Source organism: Calypte anna, chromosome 8 (genome assembly GCF_003957555.1).
Source record: "Calypte anna isolate BGI_N300 chromosome 8, bCalAnn1_v1.p, whole genome shotgun sequence".
NCBI classification, from domain to species: Eukaryota; Metazoa; Chordata; class Aves; order Apodiformes; family Trochilidae; genus Calypte; species Calypte anna.
This window is the reverse complement of record NC_044254.1, coordinates 2,729,200-2,755,571: the sequence shown is the minus strand read 5'-3', so window position 1 is coordinate 2,755,571 and position 26,372 is coordinate 2,729,200. Positions and strand designations below refer to the sequence as shown.

The following is a 26,372-nucleotide window of genomic DNA, read 5'->3' as shown; positions in this document are numbered from 1 at the left end:
CCAGCCCAGGATGCCATTGGCCTTCTTGGCCACCTGGGCACACTGCTGGCTCATGTTCAGCTTCCTGGCAATCCAGACTCCAAGGTTCCTCTCTGTCTGGCTGCTCTCCAACCACTCTGTGCCCAGCCTGGAGCTCCCCATGGGGTTGTTGTGACCAAAGTGCAGGACCCGGCACTTGGAACACTTCACCCTGTTGAAAAGTCAGGCAGTGTTTCTGTAGGATGGGCACAGCCCTATAAACTGGGCTCTTCAGTATCTTTAAGCTTGCTGGATTTTGCTGTGCCTTGCTTCAGGATTTAAGCAGCTGGTGTTGGGCAAGTGTGTTCTTATAGTAATCTCCTGCTTTATGAGACTTGAAGAGTAAAATTTCTTTATCTGCCTCTTGCAGGTGGAAATGTGAAGACAGAACCCTTATCACCAGCCTCTTCAAATTGTTCTGTCCCTTCTCCAGCAGCTGTGGACTCTCCAGTGCAGAACGTGCCTGTATGCAGAACCCTCCCTGTGACACAGATAGCAGTGACACAAAAAGCCCAGTGATTTACTGGTCATGACAGCAGAGGAAATAGTTTTTTTTTTCTTCCAGCCCTTGCAAACCCAACTCCCATTCAGTGGTGTTTTCCTTTTGCCCCTGTTGTGAGCCAGTCTAAAAAAAGCACCTTCAGTTCTGTTTCCTCAGGCTTTTGCCTGCTTGCCAAGCAAATGCCTCTTAATGTCTGGCAGCTGCTGGCCTCTGACACCCCTCACCCTGCTGATAAGGAGAGGTACTTGGGTTTTCAGTGGTAATTATCACAGGCTGGAATAAAGCTGCAGAACAAAACCTTTCTCCTGCTTGCTGAAGCAGCAGAGATGGAAGTCTGATAGACTCTGAGTTGCCAGTAGATCCTTTTATCTGTTTCTGAAGTGTTTCTTTTTCTGCCTGCAGGATGATGTGGACTTCAGCTGCAGCTCCCAGATGTCTCCCATCTCTCTCTACAGCAAGAGCTGCAAAAGCCCCCCCTCCCCTGAAGGAGATGGAGGGAAGAAGCCTGCTGGCAGCACCACTCCTCGCTCTGGTATGAAAGGTGAAGTCACTTTGAGAGGGAGTACACAGATTGTCCTGCATCTGGATGGTTGGCTGACAGTCACCAGCATATTCTGTCATTTCTGACTCATTTATGACCAGATGTGTCTGTTTTAAATATAGATGGGTAAAAAACCCAAACATGCAAACATACCCAAAACCTGAATCCTTCATTTTATGTCTTCTGCTCCAACTCTGACTCTTTTTCCTTCCCTAGCAAATAATTCTACAAAGCTCCTGAAGAAGTGTGGTCAGACAGCACCCAGGCCTTCAATACAACCCAAACCCCTTTTGCCTGCTGTACCTGAGGCTCAGCCTAACATTGGCATCCCAGCTAAAACCATCATTATTCAGACCCTTCCCACCCTTGTGCCTCTGCCAAAGAAGCCAGTAGTGAACATCCAGCCAGCACCCCCTAAAGGTAGGTGAATTCTCTTGTCTGAGCCAGGGCTTGGGGTGCAAACAAACACCCTGCCAGTTTGGGGTGGTCTCTAGAAGGAAGTCAGCATTGAAAGGTGAAATTCCATTTATGTGGAATGGAAGGCAGTACAGCAAAAGAGACTCTGCTGAAAACTGGCTGTTTCCCAGACAAAAGTGCTGATTTGGAAGGGTTTTTAGGGACTCTGCTTGTGAGGGCAAGTGGTGCTTAAGGTGACAACTCTTGTGCTGTTGTAACCAAAGGAATGGCCAGCAGAATCAGTTTGGATGGCTTGAATGAAGCTTGAGAGGAGTGATGAAAGCTTTTTACTTAGGTGAAACTCTGCTGTAGGATGGAGGGAATGTGAGTTGATGGCTTTGTAGCTCCCTGAACTGCATTAAATAGGTTGTTGGAAAATCTAGTGGGAGTTAAGAACAATAGCAGAGGTCAGAGTAGTTGCTTACAGCTGCAAGCTGATGGTAACAGTGATTTCCTGCCCACTTCATTCCTCCTCTTGCCCTCTAATAGTCTTTTGAAGTAGCTTGAGCCTTCATTTCTGAGTCCCAAGCCTTATTTCACTTCTCAGCTAAGGCAGGGGGGACATTAATGGCACTGCTGAAATTGCCATTAATTGCAGTTAAATTGCAGCTGCTGGTTTTTCCCAGCTGGTGGCTGCAGTCTCTTGTGGTTTGCTATCCAGGCACTAAGGCATGGAAGGAAAAGGAGATCAGTCCTTCAGGGGCTCTCTCTGCCTGCTGGATTTCTGTCTTGGGAGGCAGGGTGGGACTCCAAATGTCTGTTTCCCTCTCCCATTCCCTCATGTCCCTCAGCCTGACCACCTCCTCCTGGAGCTCCATCACTACCAAGAGTTCCTCCACCTGGACACACCTCCCAAAGGCCTGCAGATTTTTGCAGAAATTAGTACAATAGTGAAAAATTAGTCTTCATTACTAATTTTTCCTCCATCAGGAGTTAAGCCAAAGCTGGGGATGCTGACATTTGTTACATCATGCCTAAGATTGTTGCACTGCATAAGACACAGGTCAGCATGACCTAATTTTTATCCCTTCTGTTCCACCTGACAAAATACCATCTGGAATAATGAATGCTTGGGATATGGATTTTCTGGATAGCACTGAAGGCCTGATTCTCCTTTTTTCCTAGAGAAAAGTCAGAAGAGTATTTTCTGTGAGACACTCTAGAGGAAGTACTTTGGGGAAAGTATTTCCATGGCCTGTATTTATTTTAACTCACGGTGTGTTTAAAAATTCTTAAAATCATAGAATCACAGAACTGGCTGGGTTGGAAGGGACCTCAGAGATCATCAAGTCCAACCCTTGATCCACTCCCGCTGCAGTTCCCAGCCCATGGCACTCAGTGCCACATCCAGGCTCTTTGGAAAGATCTCCAGACACGGAGAATCCACTACTTCCCTGGGCAGCCCATTCCAATGCCTGATCACCCTCTCCAGAAAGAAATTCTTTCTCATCTCCAACCTAAACCTCCCCTGGCACAACTTGAGACCCTGCCCTCTTGTCTTGCTGAGAGTTGCCTGGGAAAAGAGCCCAACCCCCCCCTGGCTCCAACCTCCTTTCAGGGAGTTGGAGAGAGTGATGAGGTCTCCCCTGAGCCTCCTCTTCTCCAGCCTCAACACCCCCAGCTCCCTCAGCCCTTCCTCACAGCACTTGTGCTGGATCCCTTCACAGCCTCCTTGCTCTTCTCTGGACCTGCTCCAGCACCTCAATCTCCTTCCTGAGGGGCTGAGGGGCCCAGAACTGGACACAGGACTCAAGCTGTGGCCTCCCCAGGGCTGAGCACAGGGGCAGAATCCCTTCCCTGGACCTGCTGGCCACGCTGTTCCTGAGCCAGCCCAGGATGCCATTGGCCTTCTTGGCCACCTGGGCACACTGCTGGCTCCTGTTCAGCTTCCTGGCAATCCAGACTCCCAGGTCCCTTTCTGCCACTCTGTGCCCAGCCTGGAGCTCCCCATGGGGTTGTTGTGGCCAAAGTGCAGGACCCGGCACTTGGCCGTGTTGAACCTCATCCCGTTGGGATCATCCCAACTCTCCAGTCTGTCCAGGTCCCTCTGCAGAGCCCTCCTGCCTTCCAGCTGATCCACACTCCCCCCAGCTTAGTGTCATCTGCAAACTTGCTGATGATGGACTCAATTCCCTCATCTAAATCATCAATAAAGATATTGAACAGCACTGGGCCCAACACTGATCCCTGGGGGACACCACAGCCGCCATTTTGATGCAGCCCCGTTCAGCACCACTCTCTGGGCCCGGCCCTCCAGCCAGTTCCTAACCCAGCACAGGGTGCTCCTGTCCCAGCTGGGGGCTGACAGCTTTTCCAGGAGGGTGCTGTGGGAGACAGTGTCAAAGACTTTGCTGAAGTCCAGGTAGACCACATCCACAGCCTTCCCCTCATCCACCACTGAGTGGATGAGTCCCCTCATCCACCTCCATAACAAAATACATAAGGATTTTTTTTGTTAATTAAAGTTCCCTGCACACAACAAGTCTGAGCTACCAGTTATGCTGTTATCCTCAAAGGAGCATGAGGAGGATGATGGGAGCATGATATTTTGCAGTCCCTTTCATAAAAACTTAAGGAAGAAAACATGATGTGAGAGCCTTACATATTTTATGCATTACAGAAATTGTTGATATAATCTCAACTTCACCATTTGAAGTTCTTCAGTAAGGTAGTGCTAACTTAATGGTGTCTTCAAGTTTATCTCTGCAAAAAAGGAGATCTAAACTTACACTTTCGACATAAGAGATCTTGGTGCTAATTAAGAGTCTGAATTCTTCACTCTCTGAAAGGTTGGTTAAGTGTAACAATTGCTGGGCATTTGGGTTGGAATGCTCAGCTGGAACATGTGGTTTCTGAGAGCTGGCAAGGTCATCCTGTTACAAACTAGAGACATTCCTGTGTTTTCAGACAGCAAAATATTACTTGGGTACCTGCTTGAGTGAAGTGTAGTTGTTGGATGACTCCTTGTAAGTGACTCTTCTTAATTCCATTTCAAAACTCTTATCAAAATCACCTCATTTTTTCTGTTTTTTTCTTCAAGCTCTGTTCAGCTTGCCCATAAAATTTCTCCCAACACATTTTTCAAAAAAGTCTGGTATATTCCAGGGGGGATTATATGGAATAATATTATATAATTATAACTGGAACATTTATACAACAACAATAATAATAACAATAACAGTAACAATATAACTGGAATATGTACATTATAATGACTGGAATATATATATTATAATGACTGGAATATATATATTATAATGACTGGAATATATACATATTATAATAACTGGAATATATATAATAACTGGAATTGTTATTCCAGTTATTATTTCTGGATAATTAAGTGATTTCTCTCAGTGGGATTTGAGGCTTTAGCTTATGTTTTGGAAGTATAACTTGCATTGTTCTCATTTATCATCTGTCTCTGTGCTGTTTCTGGGTTGGTTTGTGTGGTTTGAGTCACTTCTGTGCAGTTTTCCATTTGAATATAGCAATAAGGTAGGACAAAAAGGAGGAGGAGGATTGAGGTAAGCTGGCTGAGTGCTTTGTTCAGAGTGTTGAAGTGTGAGCAATACTGAAATGCCTAAAATTTCTAGGAAATGCTGACTTTAAACTTGGAAGAACAACTGGGTTTGGGGAGAGACTTGGATGTAGTGGGTCCCTTTCATACAGGTCATTTGGTTTGCAGGATGGGTTGAGAGTCCCAACTGGAATATATTCCAGTTATTATAATATGTATATTCCAGTTATTATAATATGTATATTCCAGTTATTATAATATATATATTACAGTTATTTATATTATATATATGTGTGTGTATATATATATATATTCCAGTCATTATAATATGTATATATTCCAGTCATTATAATATATGTATTCCAGTTATTATAATATGTATTCCAGTTATTTTTATTATATATATGTGTGTGTATATATATATTCCTGTCATTATCATATGTATATATTCCAGTTATTATATATATCCCAGTTATTATAAAATATATATCCCAGTTATTATAAAATATATATTCCAGTTATTATAACATATATTCCAATTATAAAATATATATTCCAGTTATTACAATATCTATATATTCCAGTCATTATAATATATATATTCCAGATATTATATATATTCCTATTATTATAATGTGTATATTCCAGTTATTATAATGTGTATATTCCAGTTATATTATTATTGTTGTTATTATTGTTGTTGTTGCTGTTGTTGTATAAATGTTCCAGTTAAAATTATATTATTCCATATAATTCCCCCTAGAATATACCAGTGCTGAAGAACTGGAGATAAATGGTGTGGGCCAGGAGAGGAATCAAGGCTTTCTGCCTCCCATCCCAGTGCATTCCCCTACAAACTGGTCATGTACTGTCCATTGAGCCCTCCTCTTTGTTCTTGTGTTCCAGGTCAGTCAGTGGTGCTCCCCCAGCCCACTGTGGTTCAGCTCCAGGCTTCTGGGGTGCTGCCTGCCTCCCAGCCTCTCATTGCTGTCACTGGAGGCACCCCCCAGCTTCACAACCACCCAGTGAATCCATTGCCTCCAGCTGCTGGAAATGGCTCAACAAATGGCAAAATCCCAGTGGCTAAGCCCTTGCTCCAGAGCACCTCACCAGCAATGGGACTGGATGTAAGTTCTGACTGGGTGATGATGACAATTAATAGCTTGCAACCAGTTCTCAGTTACCTGAGAAAATTCAGGTGTGGAGTTTCAGGTGATCCTAATCTTTATTTCCAGACTCTCTGATCTCCAGCAGATCCAGGAGTAAGGTTTCAGCAAGCACTGTGCAAAAATACAGATGTTTTTTCCACAGCAGCTCTCAGTAAGCAGGAGGTGTAAACACAAACAGCTTTGGAGATCATAGAATCCTAGAACTGGCTGGGTTGGAAGGGACCTCAGAGATCATCAAGTCCAACCCTTGATCCACTCCCGCTGCAGTTCCCAGCCCATGGCACTCAGTGCCACATCCAGGCTCTTTGGAAAGATCTCCAGACACAGAGAATCCACTACTTCCCTGGGCAGCCCATTCCAATGTCTGATGTGTGGGGTTTTTTCTCCCCCACTTTTTCTTTGACCTCTCAACTGGCTAAGAAGCTGGGTGCTAATTTGATTTAGTTCCTAGTAATTTGGAGCTGCTTTAGTTTTTGTTTTCTTGTCCAGAGGAAGGAATGGTTGTGGAAAGTACTGAAGCTTCTTGCTTGTGGGTTTTAAACTCTCAGGATGTTGTTCTTCAATGTGATATTCCAAGCACAGCTGTCATGGGCTGGGGGTCCTCTTGCATCTCTTATTGTGGGGGGGAAAACACTGGTGTCCATTCACATGAAATTCTTCAGTATAGCTGCTTGTTAGGACCAGAGGACAATTTCTTAAAGGCATGTCCCTTCTGGCTTCTTTGTGCCATTTCTGGTGTCTGAGAAGTGCCACTCATGTTAATTTTTCCTCATTATTTGTTTTTCAGCATGCTTTTTTTGTTGTTTTGTTTTCAGGCTGCATTTTAAAATTGAAAATAGTTTGCTACAAATAACTGAGCAGCCAGACTCCAGTGAAAACCAGTCTTGAATTTACAATAAGCTAACAGAGGTCTGCCAGTAGACAGCCCTTTGTTTTTAAATAATTTCCTGCCATGCAGAGTCAAACTGAAGAGACTTGTCAGCAATCTTCAGATTTGTGACTCCCTGTTATCAGGGCTTGCATGGCCTGAATATAGGATTTAATTGACAAAACCTCTTTGCTGTCATCCCACTCCATGAGAACTGTCAGTACTGAGACACTCAGTAGTCAGATGTGTAGCTGTGGTGCTGAGGAGCTGTTTTGAATGATGGTTGTGTGGGTGTTCCCACACAAAGCTGGTTTAGGAAGGCAGCTTTAAGACTGAGTGTGAGCAGAAATGCTGCACATCTCACCTGTGGTGCTTCAAACATGAAAAAAAAAAAATTCCAGCTGCTCTTTGGCCTGCTCTGTGAAGCAGCACTTAAAAAAGAACAAATGTTCTGGGATGCAGCTGGTGCCAGGAGGGTTAAAACACCTTGCCACTGGCAAGGCCATATGTTGGGCTTCATACTGCACAGATTTAGCTGCCATTTGAGCTCTGAAACACGTGTTTTGATTTGCTAAGCTGAGCAGATGTTGCAGGATAAAAAGAAACACTGCAGGGGTTTCTTTTAGGTTTAGGAGGGATAAACTGGTAGCTTAACACTCCAAAGAGCAGGACTGAGATGGGCAGACAGCAGCCTTGGCCTTGGCCTGGTGGCACTTCCTGGTGGCTCAGGAACAGCGTGGCCAGCAGGTCCAGGGAAGGGATTCTGCCCCTGTGCTCAGCTCTGGTGAGGCCACAGCTTGAGTCCTGTGTCCAGTTCTGGGCCCCTCAGCCCCTCAGGAAGGAGATTGAGGTGCTGGAGCAGGTCCAAAGGAGGCAACTGGGCTGGGGAAGGGACTGGAGCACAGATCCTATGAGGAGAGGCTGAGGGAGCTGGGGGTGTTGAGGCTGGAGAAGAGGAGGCTCAGGGGAGACCTCATCACTCTCTCCAACTCCCTGAAAGGAGGTTGGAGCCAGGGGGGGGGTTGGGCTCTTTTCCCAGGCAACTCTCAGCAAGACAAGAGGGCAGGGTCTCAAGTTGTGCCAGGGGAGGTTTAGGTTGGAGATGAGAAAGAATTTCTTTCTGGAGAGGGTGATCAGGCATTGGAATGGGCTGCCCAGGGAAGTAGTGGATTCTCCGTGTCTGGAGATCTTTCCAAAGAGCCTGGATGTGGCACTGAGTGCCATGGGCTGGGAACTGCAGCGGGAGTGGATCAAGGGTTGGACTTGATGATCTCTGAGGTCCCTTCCAACCCAGCCAGTTCTAGGATTCTATGATAACTGGTATGAGAACATAACCAGTAGGCGTGTGAGGGAATCAAGTGTGGTTGTGTCCTCATAGGACCCTTCTCTGATGTTTCCACTCCATAGTGAGAAAGGATTTAATTCTGCCTCCCAGTTCTGTGATTAAAAAATCTTGAAAAGTTAGCCAAAATGAGGTTCTGCAAAATGAGTTCAACGTGTGTGGATTTCTAGTAAAGAATCTTTTTTGTACATTGGGTAAGCTTCATATGAAATAAACTCACTAGTCAAGGTGGGTTCTGTTGAGTTGGAGGCAAGAAAACTCAGATCTTTCATAAGAACAGAGAAAAACACTTGTGTAGGTTTTGTATTCCCATATTCAGGATGCATCTTTGAAGACAGCAGCTCTCATAAGCTGAATTAAGAAGCCAACCTGTGTAAAGTTGAAATGGTTTTGGTCTTTCAGTTCTTTGTTAACTTTGCCAGTGTGTGGACCAAAAACTGTGGAGGGTGAGAAACATTCTTAATGCCTTGTGGTAGAAATGCAGCTTGTGTTTGGGTAGAGGTTACTGAGTTTTCTTTGGAAGACTAAATTGAGATTAGCAGTGTTTATTTTTAAAGTGCATGACTCTGTAAAGCCTGTGAAGACAGAGGCCAATCTGAATGTGGTTAGTACTGTTTGAAGCAGGGTTTTGCAATGAACTTTCCCCTTCTCTGTATTTACATCTTTTTTTTGTGTGTTTGTTAATGGTGGGGTATTTTCTAAAGCCAGGAAGCAAAAGTTGCATCATTGATTAATGCTTAATTTTAGTGCCAATGTTTTCCTTTTCTGCTCTGTGTTTTCCCTGAGAACAAGAAGTTACTATCTGGAGTGGTAAATTAATCCAATCTGCAAGAGGGAGGCTGCAAAAGAGATCAGCAGAAGTGTTTGTTGTGTTTAATCTTTGTTCAGCAATTATGCAAAGCAGTAAGAATCTGACATAATACATGAGTTCCTCTCTGTCAGAGTGCTCAGGCAAGGGGCATGTTTCTCTTGATGCCAAGCCAGCTGTGTAAAGCTTAGTGCCATAAGCAGTCACACACACCTCTTCCCAGCTCCTACAGCAGATTTAGGTAGGATCAGGTGTGCAGTTTTAGTTCATTCCCTAAGAAAAGCCAGGCCAGTGCTTGGAGGATTGAGCAAGGACCTTAGGGTGCTGTAGGAATTGTCAGTTAAGACAAAGTGACTCAAGGATGTGAATAGTTTGAGTTAATTTATTTGATTAGTTTATTTGATTTATTTATTTGATTTATTTGATTTGGTTTGATTGAGTTGAGTGATTGAGTTGAGTGATTGAGTTGAGTGATTGAGTTGAGTGATTGAGTGAGTGACTGACATTATTTGATGGACTTATTATTTGATGGACTTATTATTTGATGGACTTATTATTTGATGGACTTATTATTTGATGGACTTATTTGACTTATTTGACTTATTATTTGATTGACTTATTTGATTTAATTCAGAAACAAGTGCAAGTGATACTGGTGGGGCCCAGACTGAAATGCAGTTCTTGCAGAGGTACCTTGAATCAGAGTGGAGAGAACTGTTCCTCCTGACAGGGTTTGCAGAACACTGAGTTAAGGAGAGTAAATTAGATAAATACTGTCTGAAATATAGCTGGTAATCTTTAAAGCAGTGCTAACTTTAACTTAAGATGTAGTCTCAGTACACAAACACAGCACTGCTGTTTTAACTTCATATTTTCTCCAGGGAAGCAGATGAATTTGCCAGAGGTTCAAAAGCTATCCAGTAGTGAATAATCCTCAGCTGGTATGCAAACAAGAAGGGTTGTAAACAATTTGGTCTTCTCTCTTTGACTCTGTGATGCAGAACCTCTTTTTTAGAAAGAAGAATGCAACTACTTGTTTGGATTATCTTGCAACTCAAGCCAAAGCTGCTGCATGAACTCATTCCTTATTTAATCTCTGGACAGCTGAAGTAATCCTGGCCCCAAACTGGGGTGTTCTATACACTGCAATCTTTGGCTAGCCTGAATCTTTTTTTTTTGTTCCCCTAAGTTTTTGTATGTCTGCAAAAATTCACTTAAGCATTGCAGTACTTAAGACAAAACTTGGTGTTAATGAAGATGTGTTAGGAGCTTTTCTTTTTCCACTCTCTGCTAAAAGAGAGGAGCTGGAGTGAGTACAACAGCTTCACTTGCACAAACTTCCACTGGTGGCAGCAGATTAGACAGGCAAGAAATGATCTTTACAGAAAGCAACTGGATCAACATGGAGACATGTGCTCTACCTGGATTTCAGCAAAGCCTTTGACACCGTCCCCCATAGCATTCTCCTGAAAAAGCTGTCAGCCCCCAGCTGGGACAGGAGCACCCTGTGCTGGGTTAGGAACTGGCTGGAGGGCCGGGCCCAGAGAGTGGTGCTGAACGGGGCTGCATCAAAATGGCGGCTGTGGTGTCCCCCAGGGATCAGTGTTGGGCCCAGTGCTGTTCAATATCTTCATTGATGATTTAGATGAGGGGATTGAGTCCATCATCAGCAAATTCACAGATGACACTAAGCTGGGGGGGAGTGTGGATCAGCTGGAAGGCAGGAGGGCTCTGCAGAGGGACCTGGACAGACTGGAGAGTTGGGCTGATCCCAACGGGATGAGGTTCAACACGGCCAAGTGCTGGGTCCTGCACTTTGGCCACAACAACCCCATGGGGAGCTCCAGGCTGGGCACAGAGTGGCAGAAAGGGAGCTGGGAGTCTGCATTGACAAGAAACTGAACATGAGCCAGCAGTGTGCCCAGGTGGCCAAGAAGGCCAATGGCATCCTGGGCTGGCTCAGGAACAGCGTGGCCAGCAGGTCCAGGGAGGTGATTCTTCCCCTGTACTCAGCGCTGGTGAGGCCACACCTCGAGTACTGTGTCCAGTTCTGGGCCCCTCAGTTTAAGAAGGATGTAGAGGTCCTGGAACAGGTCCAAAGGAGGGCAACCAGGCTGGTGAAGGGACTTGAGCACAGACCCTATGAGGAGAGGCTGAGAGAGCTGGGGGTGTTCAGCCTGAAGAAGAGGAGGCTCAGGGGAGACCTCATTGCTGTCTACAACTACCTGAAAGGAGGCTGTAGCGAGGTGGGAACTGGACTCCTTTCACAGACGACCTTCAACAAGACAAGAGGACACAGTCTTAAGTTGTGCCAGGGGAGATTTAGGTTAGATATTAGGAAGAATTTCTTCACGGAGAGGGTGATTAGGCTATGGAATGGGCTGCCCAGGGAAGTAGTGGATTCTCCGTCCCTGGAGACATTTAAAAACAGACTGGATGTGGCACTCAGTGCCATGGTCTAGCAACTGCTCCGGTGGGTCAAGGGTTGGACTTGATGATCTCTGAGGTCCCTTCCAACCCGGCTAATTCTATGATTCTATGTTAATGCACTGGAACATGTTTTCTCAGCCTTTGTCAGTATCCTGAAGAGTGACTCCTTCAAACAGCCTGTAGCACATTTTTTCAGACCCCAAAGCCTTCAAGCCACATATTATACAATTATATACAGTTAGAAAGCTGTGGTTCAGCAGCCAAACCTTAAATGGAGCACTCTGAGTTTGTTAATGTTACTCTTCTGTGACTTGTTTATTTAATCTCAGGCTGAGACTTCTAGAATCCTTCTCATCTTTTTTTCATTGGTTTTCATGCTCTAATAAATACAGGTTACTCCAGTGCATGTATTCAGGTGTGTGTAAGATGCAGCATTCAGTTCTCTTTCAGCATAAATATGATTCAAGTGCATCCTGTAGAAGCTTAATAATATAATGGAAGCTTAATAATGTAAAGAAAACTTATGTAAAGAAAGCTTAATGTAAAAGAAAGCTTAAGGAAAAGGAAGGAAATTAAGGAAAAGGAAATCTTCTGTTTCTAACAAAACCAGAGCTGCTGTGGCTAATCTGTGAGAAAAAGGAAATCAGGGTAGTGTTTAAATTTATCTTTTCAAGTAGTTTTGTGGAGCTCTGCAGTATCAATCATTGTTCCCATGGTTAGCAGCAAGATCTTTTCAGTCTAGGTCATCCCACTCAGTGCAAACCACAAAATAAGAAGTAGTGGAAGATGATAGATGGGTCCTGCTTGGGGGAAAAAAAAATCAGAATAATTAAGACTGTTGGAGGATGGGAAAGGGTTCCAAGGGTTACTTTGGGCTGTCTCAGGCTGCTCTTGCAGACTGAATGCCTGCTAGTGGTTGGAGTAAATGATGTGCCCTGCTGGGCTATATTTGCTGGTTTAGTTTATCCAGGGGGAATCCAGTTTGTGAGCTTTATCAGATACTGTTCTGTGATGAGAACCAGGGCATGTTAGGTTGGACAATGAGAAAATGTGCATCAAAGCCATACTTCTAATGTGAATAATATGTTAGTACACCCAGAAACTGCATTTAAACTGCCAGGTAACTGCTAGATACAGGTAGGATGTGAAGTCTGAGGTCAGCAGCTGTATTCAAAGTCTCAAAATCTATATAGCAGAGCTGGAAAAGGTAAAGCAACAAGTGTAATCTCTGTCAAAATGGCTTCCATAGGACAAACTGAAAAAAAAAACCAAAACACAGGACTTTCCAGTTAAAAAACCACAGTAAAGTGAGGGGGGGGGGTTTACATTCTTGCTACCTTGCAGACCTGTAGGTATGGATTTTTCATCTTTGGGACTTAACTGATCAAATCCAGCTGCTGCTTGACTATACATCCAGTGTCCCCTACATGTAGGAAAAGGTTGAGAAGCCAGGAGAAGCCAGAAGAAGCCAGAAACAGCACAAAAACTTTTTTTTTTTTTCCATTATCAATCAACACTTAGAGGTGTCCCGTGAGTTCCCGTGTGCTGAACATTTCAGCTCATTGGAAGCAGGATGTGGGAAGCTATTTATGCAGACTTGAGGAGCAGAAATTCTGCATGAAATCAAGTCACTTTTAACTGGTGGATCATTAAGAGAACCTCTGTATTGTTTGCCCAGCTGAATGTCTTGAGAAGACAGCAACGCATGATCAAAAACCGGGAGTCGGCCTCTCAGTCCCGGAAGAAAAAGAAGGAATACATGTTGGGACTGGAGCAAAGGCTGGAGGCAGCCTTGTTGGAGAATGAGAAACTCAAGAAAGAAAACACCACCCTGAAGAGGCAGCTAGATGAAGTAGTATTAGAGGTAAGAGACTGTGAGGAAGATTTGGCTTTATATATCAAGACGGTTCCACCCGCACCCGGGGTTGGAAGGCACTTGAACAGAATAATAGAAATGTTGACTGGAAAACCTTTGGGGGTTTCTAGCCCAGCCTCCCACTGAGCAGGACTTTCCCCAACTCTAGGTCAAATCAGCTGTGGTGTTACCTAATTTCACTGAGAAAACAGAATGGTTAAAAGCTGAATATAATGTACAAGCAGGAGTTTTATTTTTCAGTAATCCTGGTGTGCATCCATACATAAATAGACAAACCTGAACCTAAAAAGCAAGCATGATTTGGTATTTTCCTTCTGATGTATTTTGCATTTCTGTGCCCATTTTTTATTGCATGTCCTCTCTGTTTTTTCCTTTCTAGAATGAGAAGCTCAAAGTGTCATCTCCCAAGAGAAGGACACTGTGTGTGATGGTGGTACTGGCTTTCATCATGTTGAATTATGGCCCACTGAGGTAAGCTGCCTAGGAATTCCTCTTTGCATGGTGATTGTGCTGTCCTGCAATACTTGTTTTAATCTCCAGTACAGGAATTGTTGTGTTTTAAAACCTTGAGCTTGAAACTTGACTCTAGTCCTTTGCTCTCTTCTTGCACAGGGGAAGGTTTATCTATATAATTGTTCCTCTTTTGGAATCCTGACAATAACAGCTGGATCTTGCACTTTTAATTTGTCTGGACTTGGCATTTTGTTAATAAATGCAGCATACAGAGATTACATTACTTGGAAATATTAAAAATCTGTGATTAGAATCATTTTAGGAAAAAAAGTCACAGTGTTGGAGGAGTCATCTCCTTGTTTATATCTGTGCTAATCTCAGCAGCTGTGAGTTTAAGCTACTTCTAATACCCAGTGCAGGAAATCCCACTCTTCCAGTGCTTTGCAATCCTGTGTTTAGCCACAATCTTCCTTGTATACAGAGCAAACTTCCAGATCTGGTGAAGAGGTTGTCTCCTTTCCTTAATTACTTGAAGTGGTAATCAAAAACTTCCATTGTTCCAACTCTATCAGTTGGAAGGAAATGCTAGAAGACTTTAGGGACTAAAAAAATCCTTCTTGCACAGATCTTGCACACTCTGCATCCCACAAAAAGCCACCTGGATGTGTTGCCATCTCACTCTGTGCTTAGTTCTCTTTTCCCCTGCATTAAAGGATGTGTTGCAATACCACTGCTTCACACCCAATTTTATTTATTGGTTGGAAGTTCTGTTGACAAGTGGGGAGGTGTTTCATAGAGCAGTGATTCTGCTGTTTTAAGATTATGAGAAGCAGTCCAGGCAGGTCTTGGCAGACAAGTTCAGCAGATAAAATTATTTTGCTGACACATTTTTTTCATGCTGAGAGGTAGGATGTGTGTCTGGGTAATGTGTAACATTACATGGGGAGATGGGAGTGGGGCTGAAAGTCTGGTAGGGTAGCTGGTATATCTGCCCAAGAAATCTGTTTGAAAGTATTGGAGGGAGATTCTAATCCAGCTTGTTCCATTGCCAACAAGTTTTTCAGGACATCCTTCAGTTTTGGAAATGGCACCGTGTTCTCTCTTCTAAAAAATATAAATAAAATTCAGTGTAAATTGAATATAAATGTGAATTAAATTTGTTCTGGTTGTAAGAGAGGCTTGTATAGAGCTAATGGTGACTCTGTGGTATGCTGCTGTGTTGCTAAACTTGAATTTTCTTGCTTTTTAATTTTTTTTTTTGGTTACAGAAAACTGAAACTTTCACTTATCAAAAGCAGAAGTGATTTAACAGGAATTCTATTAGTGTGAAGTTTCTATTGAATATATTTGCTTTATAGTAGAAAAAAAGGCATCCAGGAATTACTCACCTCTGTGTCAATGAACTGTTCTCTAATCTTCATGAATTATTTGGGATTTGAATTCAACATCTACACAAATTTCCTTTTTATTATTACTTGAGAATGATTGGTGAGGTGTATGAAGGGAAAAGGGTACATTTTGATTTAAGTCTCTTGAAGAGGTCATTCCCTTGCCTCAGTCTGACATACCAGGAGGTGCAGGACAGGACTTGGCAGCCCCTTGTGTTTGCACAAGAGGCAGTGAGCTCACAAACCTGAGGGCACAGCAGGGCTGGGACCTGGATCCAGGACATTTGGGGCTGGCAGTGTCTCCTGTCTTTGCACTTCTGAGAGAGCCAAAATGGGCCAGCAGCTGGCACAGCACCCCTGAGCAATTATAGAATAGAATCCTAGAACTGGCTGGGTTGGAAGGGAGCTCAGAGCTCATCAAGTCCAACCCTTGATCCACTCCTGCTGCAGTTCCCAGCCCATGGCACTCAGTGCCACATCCAGGCTCTTTGGAAAGATCTCCAGACACGGAGAATCCACTACTTCCCTGGGCAGCCCATTCCAATGCCTGATCACCCTCTCCAGAAAGAAATTCTTTCTCATCTCCAACCTAAACCTCCCCTGGCACAACTTGAGACCCTTTGTGCCCTCTTGTCTTGCTGAGAGTTGCCTGGGAAAAGAGCCCAACCCCCCCCTGGCTCCAACCTCCTTCCAGGGAGTTGTAGAGAGTGATGAGGTCTCCCCTGAGCCTCCTCTTCTCCAGCCTCAACACCCCCAGCTCCCTCAGCCTCTCCTCATAGGATCTGTGCTCCAGTCCCTTCCCCAGCCCAGTTGCCTCCTTTGGACCTGCTCCAGCACCTCAATCTCCTTCCTGAACTGGAGGGCCCAGAACTGGACACAGGACTCGAGGTGTGGCCTCCCCAGGGCTGAGTACAGGGGCAGTTGCTGACTTCTGCCATGAAGGAATAGCTAATAAGCTGTACAGGTTTTTTTGCTGCTTACAGCAAAATCTGAATGTTTTCAGACTCTTGGAATGCATAGATCTTTGGGGTTTTTTTGTGTTTGTATTAGACCGTGCCTGGGTAGGATGCAGGTCTGAAAATGTGTTAAACATGGGCAAACACTGTTAAAATAAATGGGATCTAAGCACATGTTCTAGTCTAAACAATCCATGTATTTATTTGGGGAATTTTTTTTTCTTTTGCTTCTCTTCCCAGTTCCAATTTGAACATAAATAGTCTTGTGTGATTGGGTTTTTTTAATAGAATTCCTACATGTGGTAGTGAAATATTTGCAGCTAACTAACCCAACTAATATATATAAAGTTGGGAAGGGAGGGAGGAGGACTACAGAAGATGCAAAAGGTAAATTTTCTGCATCTTCTTGGGGCTGTAGCAGCAAAGCAGGTAAGCTAGGTACTTGTAATGGCCCCAGGATTCTTGGCTATTAAAAATGTTCAGCTAATTATTTGTTTTTACTCAGTCAGCTCAAGCATACATGGCAATCAGCATCTAACAACACTGTCAGAGCATTTATGAAGTTGTCAGCCAACCAGAATGTGTCTTAGCTACCATTTCAGGTATTAATTGACAGAAAACAAAGAAAAATATTAAGATGGAGAGAGGAGAGGCAGATCTGCAGAGGTTGGAACAAGGAGACTGAGAAGATGGTGCAATTTATTTACTTATTTTTGTTATGAAGTTTGTTTTTTTTTCTTACAAGCTGGCTATTTCTGTATGGCTGGAACCCCTTTGGAACTGGAAAACAGACTTGATGATGTAGCCAGAAATTCTTAAGCTGTATTTGTGGTGGAGGATGACTGAGGTGGTGATTGATGCAGCTAAATAAAGCTGCTGCTGCTTCAAAAGCTCTTGTTGATGTACAGCAGCTGTGCTGGAGTTTTGTAGTGACTTCACTGCAACTTCTCTCTAGGGTGTCCTGGTGGGTTTTCTTCTACTTCCACAGACTATGCTGGGAAGTGAATAATCTATTAAAAATTTAGATCCACTGATATAAATAGAAGCCACCAGTCTAGGTACCTGAAAGGAATGATTTCTCTGCAACAAGTGGATTTTTTGAGGCTTGGAAGACTTACAGGTGTGTCCCACTTTCTATACTGGGAGTATAAATGTTAGGAAAAAAAAAAACCCCACAGAAGTGGCAAAATTAATCACCCTTTGCTATGAGGAAACCACCCAAGTTTGTTCAGCTGGATGGTTTGCTGCTTGTAAGCATGAAATAAGCAAAACCCAAGCCCTTCCCCATCACTCAGTAGCATCCTAACTGGTCTGCTGGTCAGTACTGGTGCATCCTGCTGGTGGTTTGGGCTGCTGAAAGCATCACCCATTGAGCTCCTGAGCTGTCAAGCTGAGCAATCTGGAAATTATTCTGAGGTTTGGTGCATTCAGCAGTGATTTTGTGTAAGTTTGCTGTTGTTTTGTACCTTTATGCAGGACTCTGATAAAGGAAACAGCCCCACCTTGCAGCAAGCAGAAGTCTGGGGATACCTTGGGGCTGGAATGTTGGAAAATGGAGACTAACTTTGGCAGTTCTCTTCAAGGGAGCATTACCTTGGCTAATCTCATTACCACAGCTGTATTTGGGGAATAAATTGGGGAATAGGATACAGAACAATTATTTCTCTGTTTTTTCAAGTCTCAATAACCTCCCATTTATCAGTCCTCAGGAGGCTGGTGGACTTAAGAGTGATGTGTACCTGAAGGATGCTAACAAACATAGATACATGTGATGACAATCAAGTGGCTAGTAATTTCTTACACAGTAGTAGAGATGAGCTGTGAAGAGAAAATCATTATATGGAGTACAAGAGGCATTCAGTAATGCCACATAATCCAGGTGCTAGGGAAATATTGAGTCCTCTGGGTGTTTTAGCAAGACCAGCAGAATCTCCAGAAGATATTTGGGACTTTTCTAATATGAGAAACTTCCTTTAATGTTTGTGACACTGAGTGAATGTGTTTCAATGCTGAATTAAGTGCACGTTTGTGTTGGAGATGGCCCAAAGCAAGGAAACTGCTTCTGGAGCACACCTTTGATCTTACGGTGTAGTTTCTTCTTGAAGAGAGAAATCAGGAGGTGAAGGACAGGTTGAGTAAATTTGACTTGAATTCAGGTTCCAGACCCTTCAGAACCTCCCTTAATGGGTTGGTGCTTGAATCAAATGGAATAACTTCGATTTTCTTCCAAACTACAGCAGGAAGTGATTGCTTCCCCCTTCCTCTATTGATGAGAGCCACATGTTCTTCCTGGAAGAGTTGTCCCTTGTCTTGTCCTGCTGGTTGCAGTTGCACAGAATGCCAGATTCCTCCCAGTTTAGGTGGCTTTCCTCAAACTCTGCAACAGAGGAAAGAAACTGAGCTCCTCTTCCAAGCCCAGTGCTCTCAGAGATAAGGAGCAGCCTGGCAGAAGGTGCTGCCTTGCTCTTGGCAGATGGTGCCCTTGTCAGGTATAAGAAACCAGAAATACTTTCCAGGCAACCTTTGGTACTCTGGCAGTCTTGTCTGGAACATGTTAGGAAGAGGACAAGGTCCTTGGCTGGTGTCAACTTGAGCCTACTGGCAACATCCCAGCTCATATTCAGAGGTGGTTCTGTCCCAGAAAACTCTTTGCTATGATATCACTCTTGGTTTCAGTCTAGAAATTACTGTACAACTTCAATGTCAGTCTTCAAAACTTGAATTGCACAGGGTTTTCTTCAGCCAGAAGTACAAATGAAATTTAGTTTGGGCTCCTGGCAAGGCTTGTTTCCATATTTATCAAACTGACATTCAGACCAGAGAAGTAAAAATACAACTAAAAGATCAGGTGCTGTTGAATGCCTGGAGAAACCATGATAGGAGTGTTGCTTTTCTTTGCCTCCCATAATCAAATGTATCTACACTTCTCAACAAACATCTGCATGAAGGATTTGGTGGTTCTTTTCTTTTTTTCCCTTGGATCTGATTTTGTATCTTAAACAAGCCACTAGCTCAGCCAGCTTGGGCAGGGTGTTTGATGCTCTTGGTATCTGGGACGTCCAAATGCAGGCTGCAGAGCAGCCCAGGTGTGTAAATGTGGCCAAATAGAAAAGATTCCAGCTTCTAACTGGTTGTTTTGTCCAGTAAAACAATTTCTTCAGTCATTCTTGACTTTTTATGTGGGGCAGTAACTCAGTTCCTACAAAAAGTGGGACTTGCTCAGGGCAGATTATGCCAAAGTGCTCTTTTCTTTTCCAACTCCACATGTTGTAGCCATACAAAATGAAAAAAAATGTCTGTGTTTTTACCATCTGTCATATTAAAACTTTTTTTTTAAGCAACTATTTATATCCTAGCTGAAGATACTGATTTTGGAAGCTTTTTTTTCCCCTCTGAATGGGATCACCTTTCTTTTTCACAGTTCCTAGCCTCTTCTAGCTGATGTTTTAAAATGCTAAATCCTGACTTCATCTTCAGAGTCATGCTCTTGGGATCTGCACTGTAGACCCTTCCTGTCCCACTCTGTGTTCTTGCTGTTCTTACTACCAGTTGTAAAACCCAAGTCAGGTGGGGAGGTGTTTCTAGATGGACCTCTGCAGGAGATGCTTGTCCTTTGTCCCAGCTGATGAAAGGACTGGTCCCAAGTCATGCTTTTCCCTTCACCTCAATTTGAGGTGTGTAAAGAGGAATATTTTTTTTATATCCTGTGTCCTGTAGCCACGTGGCAAGGAAAGGTCTTTAGGAATGAGAAGTCAGAGAACATTGGTACCTAAATGTCCTCTCCTGGCTGTTACCTGAAGATGGAGCCCTGTTTACAGACAAACTCTGCAAGTGACCTCTTGTGGGAGAAATGAAGAGGAAGCAATGATACAACAGAACAATGACATCTTCTATTCAAAGGGTGGAAAAAAAACCAAACAAAACTCCCCAAGTAGCTAGAAGGTGGGAGCAGGGCAGGATTTCAGCTTGCAGGAGATTTTAGATTGATCTCAGTTTCATTAGGTGAAGCTTGTGGGGGAACATGAAAGTCAGCATCAAAATCCTTTAAACAGTTAAAACTGGTGAACAGATTTGCTTTTCTTGCTGCTAATGCTTTGAATGACAGAAATACAATATAAAAAATCCTGTTTTTACACTAGATGTGATGTGAACTGTATCCATGTAACATTATGGCAGAGTGTTTTGAAGAGCCTTTATCTATGTGCTTTTTTTTTTGCTATGGCTGTTCTGTTTTCCAGTATATTTGAAAAGGATCCCAATGGAGTTGATTCCACTGCGAGTTCCAGCCACAGGACCAGAAATCTTCTGGAATTCTCAGCTAGCCAGGAGTCCAGCACAGCTCAGAAAATACCTGATGCCATCATTCCCAAAAAGATTAATAGGTGAGATGAAAGCCTTAAACATGAGGGCTCTGCAGAGGGACCTGGACAGACTGGAGAGTTGGGATGATCCCAATGGGATGAGGTTCAACACGGCCAAGTGCCGGGTCCTGCACTTTGGCCACAACAACCCCATGGGGAGCTCCAGGCTGGGCACAGAGTGGCAGAAAGGGACCTGGGAGTCTGGATTGCCAGGAAGCTGAAGAGGAGCCAGCAGTGTGCCCAGGTGGCCAAGAAGGCCAATGGCATCCTGGGCTGGCTCAGGAACAGCGTGGCCAGCAGGTCCAGGGAAGGGATTCTGCCCCTGTGCTCAGCCCTGGGGAGGCCACAGCTTGAGTCCTGTGTCCAGTTCTGGACCCCTCAGCTCAGGAAGGAGATTGAGGTGCTGGAGCAGGTCCAGAGAAGAGCAAGGAGGCTGTGAAGGGATCCAGCAGAATTCCTGTGACGAAGGGCTGAGGGAGCTGGGGATGTTGAGGCTGGAGAAGAGGAGGCTCAGGGGAGACCTCATCACTCTCTGCAACTCCCTGAAAGGAGGTTGGAGCCAGGGGGGGGTTGGGCTCTTTTCCCAGGCAACTCTCAGCAAGACAAGAGGGCACAAAGGGTCTCAAGTTGTGCCAGGGGAGGTTTAGGTTGGATATTAGAAAGAATTTCTTTCTGGAGAGGGTGATCAGGCATTGGAATGGGCTGCCCAGGGAAGTAGTGGATTCTCCGTGTCTGGAGATCTTTCCAAAGAGCCTGGATGTGGCACTGAGTGCCATGGGCTGGGAACTGCAGCGGGAGTGGATCAAGGGTTGGACTTGATGATCTCTGAGGTCCCTTCCAACCCAGCCCATTCTAGGATTCTATGTTCTCAGTGGCAGAGGGTGATGGTGCTTTTAGACCCAGCTGCCATTTTATTTGCTGACTTTTTTTGGAGCTTTACTGCTCCCAAATGTTACTGCTGCTTTTATGGAACAACTCAGCTTACAAACACTCTTTTATTTTTTTGTAGTATTTAACAAAATTAACCAGGCTGCTTTTCAAAAGAATATCATGTTTTATCTCCAGAATTACCTGAGACTTCCAAAGTGTACATGTGGTTAGTTTTGCTGTATGGTGTTAGGGAGAGTGGTGGAAGAGAGCATTTAAACAAGTGTATGGCATGGAGATTTTCAGCACCTTCTTCAATTTTTCATCTGATTTTTTTGTCCATTATCTTTATTTTAGCTTGCATAGTTATGATATTTGCCCTATTACCTTTCTCTTCTGATTTTTTAAGCTGGAATATTTATTTTCTTAGTTTTTCAAGAGAAGATTTGGGAAGTTCACAATTAAGGTCATAGTCTGAACTTTGCACTGAACTTTTTAAGAAGCTTTTCAAGAAGCTTTTCAAGACACCTTTCAAGACACCTTTCAAGACACCTTTCAAGACACCTTTCAAGACATCTGAGTCCATCCTCATGCTTACCAATTATTCAGTTATCTCCTTGTTTTCAAGCTACCTAGATCTCTAGCATTCGGTGCATAAATTAACATGTAATTATCTCCCAATTGCAGTCTGGCTAATCAGGCTCACGTTTTCCCCTTACAAGATTTAATCTATCAAGTTGTCTCTTTCCAGTAGAGTGTTTTGGTTAGTTGAACAAAGCACAGATGTACAGGAAGCCCTCATGTATTTTGCCATGCAGAAAGAAGGCAATAAATCAGGAATATTTTAAAGCTTCAGCCATGGTCAGGGTTTGTGTCCCTGTGGCAAGTTTCAGCCCATGACTTATGCAAAGTAGAGTGGTCTTAGGGGGACATTCCAGTGCCTGGACCTCTTCCTTTTATTTATTACTACTTCACCCTGTTTTTTTGGCCAGCAGTGAGCTCTTTGCTATATATTCTGCTTTTATCAGTTCTAGGTGCAGTAAAGAGGAGAAGCAAGGAATGTGCATCAGGCTTTCAGCAGCTCTTATAGGTCATTTTTCAGAAAGAAGGTTTAGGAGCTATGAGTTTATTCCAAAACCAAAAGGTTTAAGACTGTTAACTGATAACCCTATCAAGAGAGAAACTTCCAGGTATTTGGTGATAAGTAGTTAACCCCTCAGGAGGTAGAGGTAACCAGGAAAGAGGAATATGAGGCTTTGCTTTGGAGTTTTGTATTGAAATGTGTGGGTTTTTTTCCCTTTTTATCAAAGCCAGGCTAACTTCTGGAGACTGTTGGCACCATAAATCCTCTCAGCTGTAATACAGCTTGTGGCTGCTCCATTGTCATATAGTTTATGGTCTTTAAGTCTGCATAGTTTTAGCTGGGAATAAATTCAGTATTTCTGTAGCAAATTTTGCATGGCTCTGGAATGAAAGGGAGAGTTTCCTCTGCAGAGATCTCATAGTTTACATATTATGGGAAATATTTTACAGGCTTCATTTTCTTCCAATATCTGGCCCATTTGGCAAGAGGTCTGACATCTGCTAATGTTCAACTGTCTGAGTGCTACCAGACATCCTGGGGGAACTGCCTGAGACCTTTGGATGTTGGATAGGAATTGTTACTCACCTGTTTCAGCTGTCCCATGGGATGAGCTGTAACCTCTCTGGGTTTGGTCAAAGGTTCACAAAAAACTTCTTTTAAAAGAATTGCTTGATGTCTTTTTTTTTTTTTCTTCCCCAGGTATGATGGTTCTGTGTCTGATAACAAAGCCCTGATGATAGTCTCAGAAGAACCTCTGCTATATATCTCACCACCCCCACCACCCTGCCAGCCCCTGATCAATCGGACAGAGTCACTCAGGTGAGCAAACTCCTTTTTCTGAGTATTTAAGCTTTTAGGAGGAGTTGAGATATAAATTGTGTAGTGGGTGAGTGCCACTGGCCAGCCAGCTCTGACTGATGACACTGTCCTCCTGTAGCATTCCCCCAGCATGAGAGCACTGCCTCTAAGTGTCAAACTGCCCAGTGTCTACTCCCATGGAGGCAGGAGGTTGACTTTGTCACCTTTTGATGGTTTTAGTAATGATTTGCACTCACTTCTCACACTGGTCAAGTTAGCAATAACCACATAACAATTTTCTGGTTGCCTGAGAGTTTCTGATGACTCCAAAGAGACATCAGTTCATATAATGCCCATAATATGGAAATGAAGTCTAACTAAAAGCCTATTCTACCTGAAGTACCCAAAAGCTGGTCTGCTATTTTAGCTTACAGTAGAAGCAGACTTAGCCTGACATAGCAGATGTGCATTATTCACTGTTAGAATCTAACACCTAGCTCCACTTTTTCCAAAAATGAGTGTGTCACTAGCCTTATCCCCCATTCTGCTTTGTCAGTTCTTTCTCTCAGATTTATTTACTGGATTTTAGCCTTCTGGACCAATATTTTGTCTTGAACTGATTAGCTTTTGATTTTTAAATTAGTTCTCCTTCCAGTAGTTCCAGAATTACTGTTCATTTGGCAGAAGAAAGCACTGTATACTTTATATTCCCAGTAATTTTCAGATACTTCCCTATGAATCCCCTCATAGATTTAATCTTGCTGTTACATTTCTTACTTTGGTGTTAAAAATAAGGTTATTTTAGAAGAGTAGTAAACTCCAGTGTCTTTCTAGTGGCTAGTTAGGCTGCCTTCTTCTAAAATTAAGAAATCCTGCCAGTAGTCTTTGAAACATCTGTTAATGCTGTGGGGTTTTCTAGGCTGAATCATGAACTTCGAGGATGGGTTCATAGACATGAAGTGGAAAGAACAAGATCAAGAAGATTCTCAAATAACCAACAGCAGAAAGCCCGGGTTATGCAGGTAGGCAGGTTCATACCAGTGCATCAACATAATGACAAGATAATTTCAGACAACTCAACAAAATATTCTCTCTTACTTGTCTGCACTTGTCATTACAGACAGAAGTAGCAACAGTGCCTGTAATTAGTGTACCCAGCACTTCCCATTATAAATGCTGGGTTTGGTGGATTATTATGTTGTCAAAGTTCTTCCATTCCTGCTCTTGGATTCAGACTGAAGGTTTTTCCAGTTTTTTAGCAGCCATCAAATATGTTAAGTGTTTTCTGAAACTATTTGCATGACTTCTCTGTAAGGCTGGGTAAGGATAAGGATGAACGCTTGGTTAACAGAAATAACCTGCAGCACATTCACCTGGCTCATGGCTAAGAGGCACAACTGATTCAGATTTTTCCTGGAGGGATATATTTCTGACAAGACTGCAGAATGGAGATTTGGGCTCCTTTTTTTCCATTTAAAAAAATCCTTCAGGAACTGCTCTACCTTTGCTTCTCCATGTGCTGCAGGGAAATCTCTCCTCAGGCACCTTCTCCCCCTCCATCCTCACTGACCTCTGCTCTGCAGATCTTTGTTTTATTATTTCTGCAGTTCTGTTTCCCCTTTCTTGAATATGTTAGAGGCATATATGAATATGTTATTCAGCTTCCCATATTTGCTCAGCTTTGGGCCAGGATTGGAACTGTGGGAGCCACTCCCTGGAGCCACCCCTATGCCTGCTTCCAAAACACCCTTGCACTAACAGAAGGCAGCTCCAGAGTAGGTGTGACCTCAGAATAATTCTGCAAATCTGACATCATTGGGAGTAAATTTTCTGCTTGGATGACACAGTATGTGCAGCAGCCTCCCTTCTTTGTCTCTGAATGTATGACTTCAAATTTGGCAGGATTGAAACACTTCATTTTTCATGTTTCCAGCTTAATTGGGGTCCATTTCACTTATTTCAGCAGTGGGAAGTGTCCATTTATTGGCACTGTTCACCCTCTGCACCCTGTTATCTACTCCCTCTCTGCTACAGATGTTCATGGTGTTTTCTGTAGTGCCAAACCAAGGAAATATTTACTCTTTTCACTTTGTGCCATCTTTTTACTTTCCCACTTTTTCAGAGCTCCCTCAGTGAGAAGACAGATTCCCAGCTCATGGCCATGCCTTACACAGACACCAGCCTCAGGTAAGGCAGAAAAACTGCTTTGGCTTTTTTTTTCTACTTAATAATCTAGATTTTCACCAACAGCTGTTAGAAAAGGCCAGTTTTCACCTTGTTTTCAGGATTCTTAAGCCAGATGCTAACTACATTTATTGGCCTAATTTCATTCCTTAGCAAATAACTCCTTCCATTGATCCAAACTGCATTTAAAGAAACCCTGGTATCACAGCTGCATTTTTCATGACTCTACCAATGAATTTTAAGAAGACATTTCCTTCACTCTGCAGAGTCCCTTTCTAAACAGATTTGAAGCTTTAGTGAGTAAAAAAGGGGGGGATTGTCTAGAGGAACATCATGAGATGGTTCAAAGAGTCTGGTAAGAGAGGTTCATCTTATTATGTTCAAGATTATACCTATTACCAAATTATTTTGACATATTTAAAGAATCCAAACCCATTGGATTTCCATGGTTTGTCTTTATCTTCTGATTTTCACTGTTGATTGGGACTTAATAACCCAGAGTTTCCTGATTCTTTCTCTCCCCTCCATCCTGTATGTCTGTACTGTCTCTCCTCCCTTGAGACAGGAAGAACTGTAGAGAAAAGCTTAAAGAAATTCAAGTTCTTTCTCCTGAGTTCTCTGTGACAGTGTTTAAAAGATTCTCTGCCTTGAAGTGACAAAGAGGAGTGAGCAGAATGGGGAAAGGAGTACAAAGTGGAGTTCTTGTTGGAGTCCACCTGAAGTGTTGCCATTAGAAGTCCAACAGCTGTGG

General features: G+C 43.3%; 1 protein-coding gene across 4 annotated transcripts in view; it reads left to right on the top strand.

Moving 5' to 3' along the window:
* ATF6 (activating transcription factor 6) overlaps positions 1 to 26,372 on the top strand; it is an 80,466-nt gene that overhangs the window by 2,391 nt on the left and 51,703 nt on the right. The window contains exons 4-13 of one of the 4 annotated variants that reach the window (XM_030455439.1): positions 389 to 483; positions 923 to 1,052; positions 1,278 to 1,481; positions 5,944 to 6,164; positions 13,333 to 13,518; positions 13,910 to 14,001; positions 20,566 to 20,709; positions 23,339 to 23,458; positions 24,357 to 24,459; positions 25,560 to 25,624. In XM_030455439.1, coding sequence (XP_030311299.1) covers positions 389 to 483; positions 923 to 1,052; positions 1,278 to 1,481; positions 5,944 to 6,164; positions 13,333 to 13,518; positions 13,910 to 14,001; positions 20,566 to 20,709; positions 23,339 to 23,458; positions 24,357 to 24,459; positions 25,560 to 25,624 — 1,360 coding nt within the window. Of the gene's footprint in view, positions 1 to 388; positions 484 to 922; positions 1,062 to 1,277; positions 1,482 to 5,943; positions 6,165 to 13,332; positions 13,519 to 13,909; positions 14,002 to 20,565; positions 20,710 to 23,338; positions 23,459 to 24,356; positions 24,460 to 25,559; positions 25,625 to 26,372 lie in introns of all 4 variants that reach the window. The other 3 variants (XM_030455438.1, XM_030455440.1, XM_030455441.1) reach the window with 3 other exon arrangements.